The sequence below is a fragment of the Lepidochelys kempii genome, chromosome 11, assembly GCF_965140265.1.
Source record: "Lepidochelys kempii isolate rLepKem1 chromosome 11, rLepKem1.hap2, whole genome shotgun sequence".
NCBI classification, from domain to species: domain Eukaryota; kingdom Metazoa; phylum Chordata; order Testudines; family Cheloniidae; genus Lepidochelys; species Lepidochelys kempii.
The window spans coordinates 52912332-52930484 of record NC_133266.1 but is presented as its reverse complement, the minus strand read 5'-3'; the positions used below and the strand labels follow the sequence as shown (position 1 = coordinate 52930484).

At 42.5% G+C, this 18153-nt stretch overlaps 1 protein-coding gene across 8 annotated transcripts in view; it reads left to right on the top strand.

The window, feature by feature from the left end:
* The first annotated feature begins 2009 nt into the window (after positions 1–2009).
* STAT4 (signal transducer and activator of transcription 4) overlaps positions 2010–18153 on the top strand; it is a 62224-nt gene continuing 46080 nt past the window's right edge. For all 8 annotated transcript variants that reach the window (XR_012154337.1, XM_073306206.1, XM_073306211.1 and 5 more), the window contains exons 1-3: positions 2010–2171; positions 8624–8752; positions 9655–9799. Coding sequence is in view for 7 of the 8 variants with exons in the window: in XM_073306206.1 (XP_073162307.1) it covers positions 8625–8752; positions 9655–9799 (273 nt within the window). In the remaining variant the exon portion in view is untranslated. The remainder of the gene's footprint in view (positions 2172–8623; positions 8753–9654; positions 9800–18153) is intronic.

Here is an 18153-nt window from a genome sequence, read left to right as displayed (position 1 = left end):
CGTTTGATTTTCTTTTGTTTAAATGGCTGGTACATAAGCTGTGCTGAATGGAATGTATATTCCTGTTTTTGTGTCTTTTTGTAACTTAAGGTTTTGCCTAGAAGGATTCTCTATGTTTTGAATCTGATTACCCTGTAAGGTATTTACCATCCTGATTTTACAGAGGTGATTCTTTTACTTTTTCTTTAATTAAAATTCTTCTTTTAAGATCCTGATTGCTTTTTCATTGTTCTTAAGATCCAAGGGTTTGGGTCTGTGTTCACCTATGCAAATTGGTGAGGATTTTTATCAAGCCTTCCCCAGGAAAGGAGGTGTAGGGCTTGGGGGGGAAGATGTCTCCAAGTGGGCTCTTTCCCTGTTCTCTGTTTAACATGCTTGGTGGTGGCAGCATAGGGTTCAAGAACAAGGCAAAGTTTGTACCTTGAGGAAGTTTTTAACCTAAGCTGGTAAGAATAAGCTTAGGAGGTCTTTCATGCAGGTCCCCACATCTCTACCCTAGAGTTCAGAGTGGGGAAGGAACGTTGACAGGGCAGCATTCCAGCTGCTTTGCACTGCCTCAGGCCTAGGATCCTGATTCGTCACTGCCTTGATCTTTGTCTAACTCTAGTCATTTCCACACAAGGGCAAAATTGATGTAAAATGTTATTCTGATTTGGTAGCATTTTATATCCATGTTGGACAGGTGTAAACAAACCTGGCCACATGTGATGTTGGAGAATCAGACCAAAATTCTTCTCAACATATAACTTTTAGATATCAGAGCATTGTGCTAGCAGTGGGACTGCTGACTGAAGAGCCACTCTTTTCCATCCAGAGCTTATTCAGAAAAAAAAATTATTTGAGATACTTCTGTATTGCACCCACTCCCCTAAGTTCTGACTGTTCATACGTCTGACCTTAAAACTGTCCACTCCTTAAATTGTGCCCTCTTTCCAAACAAAATATTTAGTAGCACATCTAGGGCAATATCAGAAAACACAATGACAATCACTGCCTCTAAAGTTCCATACATCAAAAATTGACATTTTCACAGCTCCAGCACTATCTGCTGCACAGCTTCTTCACAAGTGTTCCTGGCCTTTTAAACTCGTATTAACCATGTATTTACTTTACGAAAGTTGGACAAAACATTGTGAAAACTTAAGACATTGGCTGCTCAACCTCTGGGCTGGCAAAAACTATACCGACTCACTGAAAAGCAAGAGAATCTTAGCAGGACATATGGTCACTCTATACACTAGTAAGAGGATAAGCATATTACAGGTTTCGGAGGGCTCTACTCAGCAGTAACAGGGCTATAAGAAAGCCTGTCAACATTTTTTGTTTCTCTGATGAAAACTGGCCCACTCGCTCCAAACCAAACTTGTCACAAATAACTGTCAACAGCTTAATTTTCCACTTTTGGAAAATACATATAGAAACTGGATTCAGGATTGTTAGCAAGCATTTTTGGCACACAAAGTTGTTAATGACAATCTAACATGATTTTGATAAAGGTATTTTAAAATGTCACAGAGACTCTGGCAAAAAAGGGAAAACTAGTCCATTTTGAACCCTGCAACACATAAGGTTGAAAAAAAATGTAAAGAGAAAATAATACCGTAATAAGAAAAATATAGCTCGGAGAATAATGTTCCGTTGCCAACATCATGCTCAAAGCTTCATCAGTGGGAACACTGGGGGCAAGGCGATGCTTGGCCAAATCACCCCTTGCTGGGGCCAACAGCTGCAGTAGGTAGATCGGTAGGAAAGCAGGACTCCAAAATCCACCTCTTGGGGTGCAGCGTGGGAACAGCAGCACTGAAACCCTCGGGTCACGCAGTGGCCTGGAGCCTGGCCAGCCCCCGCCCCGCCCCTTGGGGATGGTTCGCCCAGTGCAATTCCAGCCCCCAGCCCATGCTCGGTTCGCCACTGCGCAGGGTCTCGTCTCCTCGGGGGACACGCCGGGCGCGGGCTGCGGCGTCCCTAGTGGCGGGGTGGGGTCTCCGGGGCGGGACGGGGACGGGGACGGGGACCGGGACCGGGACTCCCCGCTGACGCACAGGAAAGCCGGGAGGCAGCGCGCAGAATAAAGCGCGCGGCAGGCGGGGGCCGGCAGCCAGCCGCCCGGCGGAGCTCAGCCTGCGCGCCTCGCCACCCGCGGAGCCTGCCTGGGGGCGCCCCTCGGACAGGCAAGTGGGAGGAGAGCGGCGGGCACCGGGGGAGGGGCGCGAGGGCAGCCGGGCTCCAGGCTCTGCTGGGGCTCCGCTCTGGCTTCCCCGGGCAGCCCTGGCCCCGCGCGAGCTGCCGGCCTGGCCCAGGTGGGGCCCCGCACGGAGAGCGGGGCGGGCGCAGGAGCTGCGGCTCTGGGCGCCCGTCGAGCTGCCGCTGCAGGGGTCGCAGCAGCTGGCGCCGGGTGGGTGGGTGGTTGGGTCTCCCAGCAAAAGCGGGGACAGGCGGCCCCCGGGGGGAGCTTGGCCTTCAGGGGAGCCAGCGGGCCTCCAGGCAAGGCCAGCGGCTGCCTCGGGCAGGGCCCCCCGCGGCTCGGCGCCCGCTCGCAGCGCTCCCTGGAGTGGGGGCGGGTGAGGCCACCCATCTTGAAGCACGTGCCCCGGGGGCTGCGGCGCGAAGGGCTGCGTGCAGCTCAGCCCCGGCCGCTAGCTCTGCCCCCGCGGCCGGCAGCTCCAGGGCCGAACCGGGGGGGGGAAGGGGCAGCGAGCCCCACAACCGCGGGCGTGGAAGGGCAAGTTTCTTGAGTGGGCACCTGCAGAGAAGAGCTGACGGAACGGAGGAGCGAGGCCAGCCGAGGAAACAGGGGACAGAGACTAGCTCGTTGGCCCCCTTCGCCTCCCCCCCCTACGCATAGCCCTGATTCCTCAGGGCTCTGCAGAGCAGCTTTGAAGGCGGTTCCTTGCCATTGTGCCCCGTTAAAGATGGGCCTGGGCCTGGGCCTGGGCGAGGGGGTGGGGGGGAGCCTTCCCCAGGTAAGCTCTGCGGTTAGAAGTTCAGAAAGAAGTCATTTTCAGGAAGCGTATTCTGAAACCCAAAATTTGCACGGAAACCCTGCTAGAGCATAGTGCGAAGACAGCCTTAAGAGATCATCTTCTTTTACCAGAAGGGTACAGGCCATTTGTGTTTTGAAAACAAATTAATCTAACTCCTGAAAGAAACCGAATAGAAGTAGATGCTATGGCACTGTTTTATAAGATTCCCACTTATGCACAATAATGGCCCTCTTAACGGCACAGAGCTTTGAGAATTAAACAGATACATTTAGACATAGGTCGTGGAACTAGGGGTGCTACTGCACCCCCCTGGCTTGAAGTCATTTCAGTGTTTACAGTTTGGTTCAATGGCTCTCAGCACCCCTACTATACATATTGTTCCAGCACCCCTGCATTTACCTTCCATTTGTGAATTTGATAGTTTCAGAAGATACACATTTTGAAGCCCTGATGCTTTCCTAACATACCATTGAATTTAACTGTCCTAGAATGTATTTATAAGTTATAGAAACAGATCATCCAAACTGTATAGCACACACACTATTTTGACACCATACATGAAATATGAAAGTTACATTGCAGCATTAAGAAATAGTCTGTTGCATTACATTGCAATATCAGCTCTGTGTACTGCACTAGATGCTTTAGAATAAGAATCTAAACTAAACTATGTATGTTTTCAGTTTTTTTAACTTTAATTTTTCCTGGAAAAAGGAAAGTACTTTTGGTATGAATTTGAATAAAGTCTGTGCTTCACGTTGTCTTACAGTTTGTTTCACCACAAGAGAAAAGTAAATACATTTGCCATGTTCATGCCCTGTGACTAAAAGCGAAATGGAAAGCCTGCCACAATGTGTATTGTTTGTGTTTGAGCTGGATATGCTTTAAAAAAAAAAAGTCTCCCATTTACAAAACAGGCCCCAATCGTACAAAGGGTCATGCAGGCAAGTGACTGTGAGCATAAAAGAAACCTTAAAGTTTACACTACAGACAAAATCCTGTAGTCCTTACTTAGGGCCTTATTAGGTGTTCCTAGCACATCCAAAACTCCAGGATTCTCAAAAGCCATTTAATTCTATTAAAGTTTTGCACTCAAAACTCCTACTGAAGTGTGTCTAAGGCCAGAAGGGACCCTTGTGATCATCTAGTCCAGGGGTGGCCAATGTGTGGCTCTTCAGAAGTTAATATGCGGTTCCTTGTATAGGCACCAACTCCAGGGCTGGAGCTACAGTCGCTAACTTTCCAATGTGCCGGGGGGGGGGGGGGGTGCTCACTGCTCAACCCCTGGCTCTGCCACAGGCCCTGTCCCCACTCCACCCCTTCCCGCCCCCTCCCCTGAGCTTGCTATGCCCTCGCTCCTCCCCCTCCAGAGCCTCCTGCATGCCAAGAAACAGCTGAGCGGGAGGTGCAGGGAGAGAGAGAGAGGTGCTGTTCAGCAGAGCTGTCTGTGGGCAGGAGGCTCTGGAAGCCAGGGGAGAGGGTGTGGTGTTGGGGAACTGATGCGGGGGGCTGCTGACTTATTACTGTGGCTCTTTGGCAGTGTACGTTGGTAAATTCTGGCTCCTTTTCAGGCTCACTTTGGCCACTCCTGCTCTAGTCTGAGCTCCTCTATAGCTCAGGCCACAGAAGTTGCACAAGATGGATGGATTGTGTGTGTGAGAAAAATCACCAGTCTTTATATATGCAAAAGACACAGTCATCAGTATGGAAGGAACACATGCATTTCCCTCTTCATATACATCATTGATCAGTTATGCAAACTGTGTAAAGTTATCAATACAGCTGCAGAAAGGGAATGAAATGCTTTCATACCCAATTACCAGAAAACAAAAGTAAATAGTTGGTAACATTTTCTCTTCCACTAAATAGAAGAAATGTAAAAAGGAGGCGGCTTGAAAGTGATGTTGCAGGGAGTTTTTATAAATTGTAATAATGTAATCCTGGAGAAATGAATGCTGAATAAGATCTGCATATCATTATCAATGCATAAATATTCACAAGCTTCTTTTTGGAGAGAATTGCCATATATTCATAACAATATCTGGAGGGGGGATAAATCAGTAATTATATAAAGACCTCAAGATTTGGCTGTTAATCAGTTTTTAAACTTAGGTGCTCTTATTGACTTAATGTACAGCACTCAGTAACACATATCACAAGACTAAGTTATGCAGTACTTATTACGGAAAGACTCTCATTGACCTCCCTTAATGTTGCCTGATTAAGGCCACAGGACTCAGTTATACCCATAAAGTACTTCAGCTTCTTCAGGGTTTTCCTTTGGGTCAATGAAAACTAAAAATGGAAGTTCATAATGTTTTAGTGTTTGGTTTGAGATTCTTATTCAAAAAACTATTATTTTCCCTTTAATTAAAAATTTTAAGCATCTATGAAGTTATTTTTAATTCATTTGGAGGACATGGAACCATTTCATTTCAATGAGACAGAACACTTTTGACTTTGTAGTTTTGATGAATGTAGACATTAACATTAATATTTTAGTATCACAATTATATTAAATACCCTAAATGATGTTACCTTATCTAAACAAAGTAAACTGTTCAGTCTTGAGAATTAACATTTTGGGATTTGGATTCTATGGAAAATTGATTTTTCAGATTCAGAACTAGAGTTGTTTTTTGTTTGTTTTTAAAACATCAGGATTTTCTACAGAATGGAAATTCTGCTTTATGAATAACGCATCACAACAAAATGGGACAACAAATTGAAATATCAACAAGTCACCCAAAAATAAAGTTCTACAAAATTGTTATATTTTCAATCAAAACAAAATGCTTTTTTTTTTAAAAGTTAGCTAGACAAGGTGGGTGGGGTAATAGCTTTTATTGGACCAACTTCTGTTGGGGGGAGGTCTTTTGAGCTACCCAGAGCTCTTCCTCAGGTCTGGGAAAGGTACTCGGTGCAGTTTAGACACCCATGCCTGGGCTATGCCAGTGGAGTTGGACTCTCAGTGCTTGAGCTAAGGGGCTGTTTAGTTTTAATGTTTGGGCTCAGGCTGAAGTCTAAACTGCAATTAAACAGCCCCTTAACCCAAGCCTCTGAGCTAAAGTCACCTGGCACAGGTGCACCACAGGTGTTTAATTGCAATGTAGACATATCTAGAGTGTAACAGCTAAATACAAGGTCAAAGAGATGCAATGTGCTAACTACTAATGCTAAACTAAGGGGCCATTCTAGGTGAAGTGGCCCATTAACACCCTGTAGTCATAGGACAAAAAAAGGGGGTTAGAAGGTTACAGATTGTTGTAATAATGAAGACACTGAATATATGGCTTAAGACCATGTTTGACGTTATGAAACAACTCAAAATAAAATGCTTCATTTTGAATTTTCACATTGAAAAACTGTTAATCTATATTTGTCTCAAAAGACTGACAGTTCCATAGTCTTTTTTCTCTCAAAACCACTTCAACAAGCTGTAATTTTTGTGTAGCACCTAGCACAATGGGGCCCTGTAAGCAGTTCCACTCACCACAGTACCATCCCCAACATCCAGGATGGCGTATTGGAGGGATTGTCACCTCTAGAACCTCCCTGCTCCTCCCCTCTTTGGCCCTGTGCCTGACCAATGGTACAGAAAGCCCAAAACAGCAACTCACACAAACAAAAGGGTCTTTCACACTGCTTGGGCTCATCTTTAGCCCACCCTCCAGACTCAGCTCCCTATCCCTTGTGGGTTACCTTTAAGTCACTCTGGCTCCTTTCCTAGAATCCCCTTTCAAATTCATTCCCTCTTCCACCCCCTATTTAAGGACCTACAAGAACCCAACCTACTCCCTGTGATTCATCTTCCAAACTGAGTTTTCTCAGCCCTTTTGTGAGGCTCAGGTGTCTCATACTGTCACCTGACCACAATTAGCCCTACCCCGTCTAGCTAAGATGGGGCTAATTACAGCACAGGGTTGGCTGCCCGAGGCCTCCTGGCCCTAAAAAGAGAAACCCACCCTGTTACAGTCAATCAAGCAGAGATTGGGGCTTTTAGGTAATATCATCAAATAATAATAGTAATAATAATAATAAAGGCGTTACAGGCCATTGTAGCAACATTTTTGTTGTTTGGGTGTTTTCCCCTTATCTGTTTTACTCTGAAATATGCAAAATATCTGCAGCATTGATTGGTAATAACTTTTTACAACATAAAAATGTAAATTAAAAAAATAAATATGGTCTAAATTCTCAGGTTTCAGAGTAGCAGCCATGTTAGTCTGTATTCGTAAAAAGAAAAGGAGTACTTGTGGCACCTTAGAGACTAACAAATTTATTTGAGCATAAGTTTTCGTGAGCTACAGCTCACTTCGTCGGCTCACTCTCTACCTCTTTTGTACCACTGAGACCATGCTAGGGATACTGAGCTGATATAGCTTGCTCCTTTGTCACTCCCTCTTTGCAGCCCCCAGCATAGGAAGTATGTCAGGGGTGGGGAGGAATGGAGAGGGTTTGGCAGGAGCACTGGCTGGAACATGATTCCAACAGGTGCTCTTTAGAGCAGCCTCTGAGCTACTCTAATGTGTGCTCAGGATTAAGGCAGAGAATCAGGAAGGTATAACCAGCTTCCTGATGGCCACCCCTCCCACTCTAGTCTGCCCAGGAGAAGTTGGATGCAGCATGAGAATCTGGCCCAATATTTACAACCTTGAAAGATTGTTGCAATCCCACACTCAAGTTACTGAAGTTAATGTTGGTTTTGCCTGAGTATGGAGTGACGATGCAGGTCTAATGTCTGTCCCTTATCCCCATGCAAGCTCATCACATGGTGGCCTATTCCTTGTATCTGCCTTTCTTCCCAGTACTAAGTTTACCAAAAACATACAACTACAATCTTAAGCAACCCCAAGGTACAATCCTTCTAGGTGAGATAGATATAGAGGTGCTTAGTCTAGATATGAATTTCAGAGTGGGGCAGTAGATGCCCTGATCATGCCTACATTTTCATCTCTTTTATTTCTTATGTGGCCTTCCCACTCCTGGGTTTGGACCCAAAGTGCACACAGGTTTATTGCAGTTAAAGATGTACTAGAGCAATAACTCAATGTGCTAGGGCAGGATATTGCACCTCAATAGAGAAGAGGATGGAGTTCTAGAACCAGCTGAAGTTGATGAAATACAATGATAAGTGGAATATAAAATCAGAGTAGTGTGAATTAATCAAACCAACAAGGGCACCTTCCTGCCAGCTTACTGGTCTTGTAAGTGATGATATCTGGCTTTGTAAACTACTTTTCTGAAAAGGGAAATACTGTTAAAAGAAAAGTCACTGTTCTGCCTGATATTTTTATGATCTACTTTTATGAGTCTTTCACACAGCAACCAGGGAGAGAAAATCATTTACAATAAAAAGGAAAAGGTGGTGTGAAACCACAGAAATCCGCAGGGTACCCAGATCAGTCTTACACCTGAAACTACTGTTTACTCTTTTTTTTTTTAACTGAATAATTCACTGTTTCAGGTGGACAGTGTACCTTTGAAAGCAGAAAAAATGAAGGGTAGGAGGACTATAAAATTGTATGACAAAGGATGAACATATGCTGAAAACAAATGATACACATGCCATGGAGTGCTTGTGTAGTATCAAAGATTATACATTAAATATTAAACCAATTTCACCATTTCTTTTATAGTATGTCTCAGTGGAGTCAAGTCCAGCAGTTGGAAATAAAGTTTTTGGAGCAGGTAGACCAGTTCTATGATGATAACTTTCCCATGGAAGTCCGACATCTACTAGCACAGTGGATAGAAAGCCAAGATTGGTAGGATTAAATGTTCTTCTATCTACTAAGGTTTGATTTGTGGAAACTTTATGGTTTATTCAGGCAGATTTCTAGCATGTTTGCTTGTGAACTGTGAAGGAACATGCTTTGCAAGAAAAGTGTACCTTTAGTTATGTATTAAAGGCCATCTTATTCACATAGCATGTTGCCCTTTATTTATCTGAGAGATTCAGAGGGAAACATTAAAAGTGCCAATGTTTTCACGACATTAATTTACCAATTACAGATTTCCATTGCATATATTTTACTTGTCGAGGCAGATTTATAATAAAAACACTAATTAGTGTTTAGGGATCTCTTTCTTGCTTTGATTTTTAATAAATCAAATACCACATTTTTATTTAAAAATAATTCTTTAAAGAAGTAAGCTGAATGAAATTTTCTTTATCACACATTTATTGAAATATGGCTTCATCTATCTTTAATGAAGAGAAACAATATTAAAGCTTAATATAATCAGATAATACATAGTCATTCGAGCTGTCCTATAACTTTTAAACCTCAAATTTCTCTCTTTCAACCTCAAATTTCAGGTGTGATTGAATAGATTTTTGTTTGGACTCATCTCTATTCAAAATATTTTATTTGTTTTTAGAATATTAACATTACAGTTTTTTGCATGAAAAAATGTCAGTTAGTTTTAGGTTTGTTTTTTTTGTTTGTTTGTATTTTGTAGTGTGAAACGGTTTCATCTACTCTTTTCTCCAGACTGCATGCAAGAAGCAAACTATCTTTTAAAAAAGTCTTTACTTGTTTCCTTTAATTCTGAATTTTTCACCAAGATGCAGATTATAACTTACTTAGCAAATAACTTGACATATATCATGACATTTTTGTTCATTCACATGCATATTTCATGTTAAGAATTTTGTGTTGCATAGGGAGGTCGCTTCCAACAATGAACCAATGGCAACAATCCTCTTACAGAACTTGTTAATACAATTGGATGAACAGTTAGACCGTGTTTCTCAAGAAAAGAACCTCCTGTTGATACACAACCTGAAAAGAATCAGGAAACTTCTTCAGGTAAGATTATTACCTCAGATTGCCCTTAAATAAATGTGTACCTTCTTTCTGGTTTCTAAGGCAAAATCCAACTACCACTGAAGTCAGTTCAGTTCTGTTTATGTTCTTAAACTGTGCTCATCACTGTAGTATCTAAGCAACTATGGGAAGATCAGACCCTACTATCTCCAGGCAAAATTAAGTTGACACTTATGGTCAAATTCTGTTCTCAGTTACACTTATGGAGTAACACATATGATTTCAGTGGAGATTGCACAAGTGTAACAGCAGAAACTGGAACCAAGGGGCTTGATATGCAGACAGATCTCAGTTTTTGCAAGTGAAGTTTTTCAACCTTGTCTAATTATAGGTGCGATGTTAGTAAAATGACTAATTACCTGATCTGTAGGCACAAAAGTAGATATTTAACTACGAATAGTTGTGTACACATACTCCTGGGGGAATTCTGCACATAATATTTTAAAATTCTGCAAAATTCTGCAAATGTTATTTGTCTAAATAACACTATATAATCATGCCAGTTTCAATTATTTTGGTCATTGATTTCAAAATACCTGTCAGCAAGTATGTCTATAGCAATACAGACACACACAAAAATTCCCCTAGAGTAGAGAATTAAAGAAACCCATATGACAACCCAGTTTCTGTTTCTCTGCCCCCCCACAGCCCAGATACCCTCCCCCGAAGCCCAGAGCCCAGCCGTGGTCCCCCCAGCCCAGACATCCTCCCCTCCCAGAGCCCATCTGTTGCCCCCCCAGCCCAGATACCCATCCCCCTCTCTCCCAGAGCCCAGATGTTCCCCCAGCCCAGACACCCTCCCCGTCCCTTCCAGAGCCCAATCATGGCCTCCCCAGCCAGATACCCGTCCCCCTCACCCACAGAGCCCAGCCGTGGCCTCCCCAGCCCAGACACCCGTCCCTCTAATGCCCAGGGTTCCAGAAGGAGAAACAGCCTGGTGCTGGGTCCCAGCCAGGCTTGTGTGGAGTTTCCTGCATGCCACCGTCTCGTTCCTTCAGGGCATGCAGGAAGCTGCAGCTGCTGGGAACCCTCTACTCTCCTCCCCAGCGCTAACCTGCAGTGTCTTCTATGTACGAGTTGGGCTCGGCCAGGTCCAGCAGCCCCTAGTGGCGGCCAACAGCACTGCAGCCCATTTCTCTCGGGGAAAGGAAATTATGTGCAAAAACCATTAATTGCTGCAAAATTCTGCATTGCGCAGTGGCACAGAATTCCCCCAGGAGTAGTATACAATTCATTGCAGACACAAAAATGCAGGCACAGTTATTTACAGGTGAAAAACTGCAGCCAGCACTGGATATGAGGCTCTATAGCTGTGGTTTTAAACTTTTTTCATTTGCAGACCCCTAAAAAAATTCAAAGGGAGGTGCGGACCCCTTTGGTTGTCTTTGACATAATCTGCAGACCACAGGTTGAAAGCCACAGCTCTATAGCATATAGACCTTCAGTTTGATGCAGATTGAAGGTTGTCTTTTGACAAGCTTAAAGGTTTTTCCATCAAGCTTTTGCACATAGTGATATTTTCTTTTATTGGTTGACGTTAGTAAAACACAGTCTAATAAATGTTTGTTTATGGTAAGAATTCTGGGAAAACGATAGCATTTAGTTAATGATTTACTTCCTGTTATAATTGTGCCTTCTGCACAAAGCAGATACATATCTCCGTTTTATGAAAGGTTTCTTTCCCTTCTTTGATGGTGGCATGTTTCCTACTTGGACTGCAATGACTGTTATAGTTCTTGCAAAGGGTTATCTTTATTATATGTACTGCAATGGAAAATCTTAACATGACACTGCCAATCATTTTGTTCCCTTTATTCATTTATTGGTGATGGCCTCAGAAACTTGACAATATTTCCATTCCTACCAGTTTTTCCTCTTGCATTATTGAAACACTAATTTTTCTTATGTGATTTTCATGCAACTTGAAATTAAGGTCACTTTTCATTTCCTTCCTTGTTTGTATATCAACATCATCCATAATTTCAAAACAGTTAAAACAACAAGTTTATTAACTGCTTCTGCAGGACAAGCAGAGAGGCCCAGCGTATTTGTTTTTGTCCTAGGACACACAGCCATAGTGTGGTGGAAGTATTGCTGCATCACCCTACCAGAGGCATTCTCTCTGCAGGATCATACGTACAGAAAGAATGCCTCCAATGGCATTGAGATGAACAGTCCTGACCATCTTTTGAAGGCTGAACAGATACGCATTTTACACAGTCACCCGCACCAGATGCTTGAGTATAGGGATTTCTCTGTATTTTTATTCAGACTTTGTTTTGTTGTTTGGTTTCGCTCTTTAAATGTCCCCCTCTTCCCTTTGCTACGTATTTGACAAAAAGAGTATTATCAAATGCTAGAAACGCAACCAGCTCTAAACAAATGTGCACTCTAGATAACCTATAGAATATAGGACAGATTGAGACGAGCACTCAGGTCTTCAATGTACTTTTGTATACATGTATGTGTATGTTTAGATAATAGCCGTGTGTGTGTGTGTGTAGAAGAAAGAACAAATGTCCTTAGGTCCTGACACACCTGCTGGGACAGATACTGTGCTGTGCTTCTTAGGAGCTGCAATGCCATAGATGCGTACTAGTAGGCAGAGGCAAAGGTGGCTGTGAGCCATCTTTTGTGCCACCTGGATTCTGATCTGGCCAGGTTCTGAAGTGGTAACCGGAATATATGAGAACAATCCCAGGAGTCTTGTGTTCCTCTTCTGGGTTGTATTCTCCCCCAGCCTCTTGTGGCTTCACTGCAGTCTCTGCATGCTACTAGAACCGCATGTAGGGGCCAGAGCAGGAGGTAGGGCCCAGAGTCTGCCTTTTCCTGCCCCACAGACCTAAGCAGATAAAGACTGCATAGAGGCTGGCAACCACTGCTCAGCCCACTCCATGGCTGGCTTTCTCAAAAGAAATGCAACACAAGTGGGGGCATATACTGAATAGTTCTCTGTATCCCTATGCAGGATTGGGTATTAAGATCCCAGTCCTGCAAGCTGCTCCAGGCAGAAAGGTCCTTGTATGGAGCTCCATTGACTTCAGGAGCTTGGGGTCTAAAGGTTTACAGATTTTCTCAACAAGTCACTGTTCTGCCTATTAAAAGTGATATCAGTCCTGACCTTTGTGGTAAAATATTTCCATCTGAGAAAAAGAGCAATAGTTCTCTCTATTAGTAGCAGTGCTGGCCTTTCTCAGTTGTATCACGACAGCAAAGAACTGACTTTTTTAGATAACAAGTGACTGGTATGTTTTCAGAATAGAAATGTCAACCATCAGACATCTAATAGCACTTTCACTATTAGATCTTTTTCCTGATTTTTCTTTTCCGACCTTTAATAGTAAAACCCGCAGTCTAGCCTGATTTCCACAATAACTGCTACTGGCAGGGGCAGAGCGGATTTTTTGAAATGTTCCGTACTGTAGATAAAGCAAATAGCTTGTGGTGCTTTTAAAAAAAATAAATAAGCTGTAACAAACACATATTTCATTTAAAGTACTACATGTCTGGCCTTGAAATTGGTATAATATAATTTCTGCTTACGTCTTTAACCTAAATAAGTGCTACATGGCAGAATTCCAAAGGTCCAGATGTATTGATACAGATCCTGGATCTTCAGTTGTCAAAACTAATCCCACTCAGTTTAGTTCTCTTGGGCAGGTAGAAAAACCACAACCAGCACCCTCATTGTTCTCATTTTATTATTTGTCAAGCGCTGAAAATGTACTGAAAGCTGTACAGGACACCCAATACAAGATAAGCCCTACTCCAAAGATATTAAAGTATACAAATCGCATGTGGGAGAGCAAATTTGGCATCTTTTCTCAAACATATTTGTGCTCTAGGCTGGGCCTAGATCCTTGGTTGTGCCAGAGTTCTGCTTAGCACGCCTGAAGAAGGGTGGCAGGGCACTTCCCTGATCCCTGGCACAAGTAAGAACATACACAGCACCCCTTTAACTTATACCAACTTGCAACAGCCCCCTACAGCTGTTATTCCAGCAATCCCTTCTGGTGTTGCAGCACACGCTTGGCTGTGCCACCTCCTGTCCCAACACACCACCAGTGCCAGGGGAAAACAGGTGATTGGGAGGATGGGGTATAGAAGTAGGGAGACTTTCTATTGGCTTAAATGGGAGATGGGTTGGACTCTTAATGCGAGAGGAAAAATATATTTGTAATTCATCTTCTACTTTTTGGTGTCTGTGTGAACAGTGTTAGTCTATTTATCTCTGAAGGTTATAGCCCACCTGACTTACTCTTGGCTCTCTAGTGCAACATTTCTTTGAAATTTCTCAGTTCACTCCTCTTCCTTCCCCTCTACACCACACACACGAAGCTACCCAACCTCAACCCATGATCTGAAAGTGTAGCTTATATATTATTTTAAGCACAGTTCTGTTATAACTTTAAAGAACACTTTGTCAAGCTTGACAGATCTGGAAGCTATAATTTGTCTTCAAGTACAAAGGCTGAAGCAGTCTGCCTGTAGTATTCACCACTATGTTCCTGAGTAGAGTTAATTGGAAAAAGGACTAGTGGCACCGAAGTTGCAATGAAAAACAAAAAATGTTATGGGATTTTTTTCCTCCCTGTTCTCCTACTAGATCTACTCCTGAGTAACCTCTACAGCAGACTTTGCTCACTGGTTAATGTAGTGGGTGTCCAGCATGCATCTCACTTGTATACCAAAACATTCATCTGCTCTGTTTTTTGGAATGGGCAGTATGCTATTGAAATTTACAAAACTCCTGCTCGGATCATTCAGCAAATAGGAGTCTTACACATACATTTCAATATGCATTTCTATCAACAAATGAAACATACATACCCAAGAGCCAAGACACAGCTGTGAAAGGCATCCCCAACCCCCAGGACCATACAGGAGAACCTGTTCACAGAGACTCAGAGGGAAGAGAGCAGAGCAATCCACTGCATTTACCAATCTGGTATTGAAGCGCCCTATCTACTAGAGATGCTATTTTCCAATGACGCTTAAAACACATTTTGATATATCTTTAATTATCACAAGTTATAATGTCATTCGGGTGAACCAGCCTTTACAAAGGGACACAACACACACATTATCAGTGCCTTGCACAACCATTTTCTAGGTGGCAATGGAATATTTGGAGTCGGGATTGTTTGGTTGCTGTAATGATCTTGGGGTTCATTAAATAACAAACCAGTGAATGAGACAGGAATAAAACTTGAGTAAAACAAACTGGAAAGTGTCTCTGATGAACAGCTGCACGCAGCCATACAGAGTTCCCAACCCCCACTGTCAGGGCACATCTCTAAATTCCTTTGACATAATATTGTCCCTGATGAGGGAGCATCTCTAAATTATAATCTTCTACAAACCTATCTCTACAGTTATGTTCCTGGCTCTGGAGGGGAGTTGTGTCTAATGGTTACAGATATCTCAGCCAAACACATAGATCTGGCACATTTAGTGGCTATCAATGCGACTGCGTCTCCCATACTCGACACAGATTTCTATTCACAGCTCTTCCTGCAGTGTCTTTGTGCAGCTTCTCAGTTGTCCAATCATTAAATAGGTGGGAGATGCCTGCCTCCTAAGTTAGAGGTATGAGACCTTGCTCAGTAATAAAAGTTGTGAAGTGCACTGAATTATTAAAACCAGTTAGTAGAAGAGCTGACGCTAGACCTCATGGTCTCCTTCGAGCCCAGCCCTCCTTCCCTGGCCAAAGCAATGCTGCTGCTGCATCCAATCTGGACCTCAGGTTTTGAGTATGCTCAGTGCAGATGGCAGGAAAGCGGAGTGGGGGAACATGCTCAATTTCGCTGGATGGCGAGTGGGGCTGGAGGAGGCACAGTGCAGATGGAACATTCAGAGATTGCAAACCTTTAACAAGCGCTGCTGAGAAAGCGTAAATAATTATTTTCAGACCTGATGGATTTTCATGGAAACAGCAAAAGACATCTGTGTACCTTTAGGACAGTTCGCACCTTCAATCAAACTTCAAGTTCCTGCTCTAAACCATGAAGATATTAGACTTCAAAGAAACAGCTGAAAAAGCATTTCATTTATTATTTATTTCAAGTTAAATACTAAAAACAATTCCTATGCAAGGCTCTAGGCACCCTAATCTTGTAACATTAGCAAAACTACCAATTTTTAATTAACTTCATTCTCAGAAATAGCCAATTTAGCAGAAAGTATTAAAATTAAAAAAAAAAAAAGCAGCTTGAGGCAGAGAGCAAGTACGGGAAACTTATGTCTGAATGGTTAAAATCTGGCCAAGTTACAAGCCACTGAAAACTGTGTGATAATGGAAAGTGCTGGTCAAACTTAAAGTTGCTACCAGCTCCTTCGTAATACATGTGTCTATTGTTTACTCCTCTATCCACTCCTTGGCTGAAATACCATTTATAGGTATTAATCTGATATAAATCAGTCTATAAATTGCTTGAGGATTTCTCTACATGACTGGCACGATGTACGTCAAAGTTTTAGGCTAAAACACTGGACATTGTTTATTTTGGTTTTGTTTTTTATTTCTGTATTCGGTAAATTAGATTCAAGAAAATGAAAGCTGTAGAGATGAGGTTAACCTGTCATTGCTATGATCTTGGGTGGACGCTATTACAGCAGGTTTACTTATGAAAGGTCTTATTTTCCTTATATCTGTCCATAGAACTCCTATTCACATGAATAGGAGTACTATGAACCGATGAAGTGGAGGAAGGGGGAAAAAAAATAGAAGTATACAGCTACAGTACTTGCTCATGCTTAAAGAAATCAGGTGGACGGAAGCAAACCAGATTAGTCACAAATACAATTTTTGTTGTTGCTATGACAACAGTGTGATGGTGAGGTGTTGAGCCTAGACGTAAGTAACCAGATAAAATGAGAAGACTGTAGGTAGGAGAAGAGTCTGCTATCATTTCTAAGAGTTAGTTCCAAGATGAAACACAGCAGACATAACCTTAGACCGTGACCAATTATATTTTGTTTTTAAACATATTTTGAAATGGCTTAGGTAGGATTTTTATAAAATGAGAATCAAAGGCAAAATGAGTCACATTCCTTTTATCCTTCAACTTTAAACTCGCAACATATTTTCAAATATATTATTTCCCCTCCCCATAATGTGTGGGTGAATTTGGTGCACAAGAAAATGAACAGAGACTGACACATTATATGGTAGGTTTACGATATACACAAATGAAGAATAGGCAGAAATCATTCCTACTTGTAACTGAAGCCAAACTTTACCCTCTGATATTGAGATACCTGCTCCTTAATTAGAACAGTTTGCTTTTGGCATTTAAAAACACGGGGTCACATTAGGTCATTGATTCTTAAGCAAATCTTACCATTGAAATCACTGGAGGAACTCTGCTTAAGTCAGTGGCACAGTGTAACCCACAAAAAAAAAAAAGATATTTAGTGGGGAAGTGAAGGACGTGCAGTTATAACATAACATCTCAAGAAGTTGAAGACAAATGGGAAGGAGAGCTCCTCCACCTATTTAGCATTCAAGCTTTGGGTTATTGTGTAGCAGTTCATACTATTGGACAAAATCTGGATTTCCCACCTAATGCAAAACTCTGATTGAATGTAAAGGAAGTATATGCACTAGCCAACTGGGGCAGGGTGAGGGGGGCGGGGAGAGTAGGGAATGGGAGCTTTTCCTGAGTAAGGATCTAAGTGTGCAGGGCTGGCCCTAACCCAAATGGCGACCCAGGTGAGGTGCATCTTTGACACCCACCCATTTGTTAACCTTTCAAATATTTTATTTTTTATTGCAATTGTAGCCCATTTCTTGACTTTGATCCACGATTTGCATGCATGATTTATCCCTGTCATAAGACAATAAATTTGCATGCTATGATCTGTAACTCTGTATTTATTCATGCCATATGTAAGCAAATAAACATATCCTTTTCTCTGCGCTTATAGAAACTTTAATTTGAAGAATAACTGAAATGTACTAACATCAAGCAATTGAACTGTGCACCAACATTGCGTGGACCAGTATTAAACAGTGTTGCAGTAGGTGATAGTCTTAGAATGTCAACCCTAGTCCTTTAGTTCAGGAGGTTGTTTTTCCTCGCTTTTGCCCTCGTGAACTGAAGCACAGCATCAGAGAGATCAAAAGACTGGTCAATGGCATTTTCAAGTGCCATCATCAATCAAAGATATGTTTTAATGATCCTGAGCTTTAAAAAAAACAAAAAAAACTGTGCTCACCACTCTTGACTGTGACCAGTAGCATGAGCAGAATCCTCAAAGCTATCCACACATTAAGAAAAATGCCTGTCTGCTGTGCCTCATGAATGAATTGGAAAACTTGGAGTGGAGAGTAT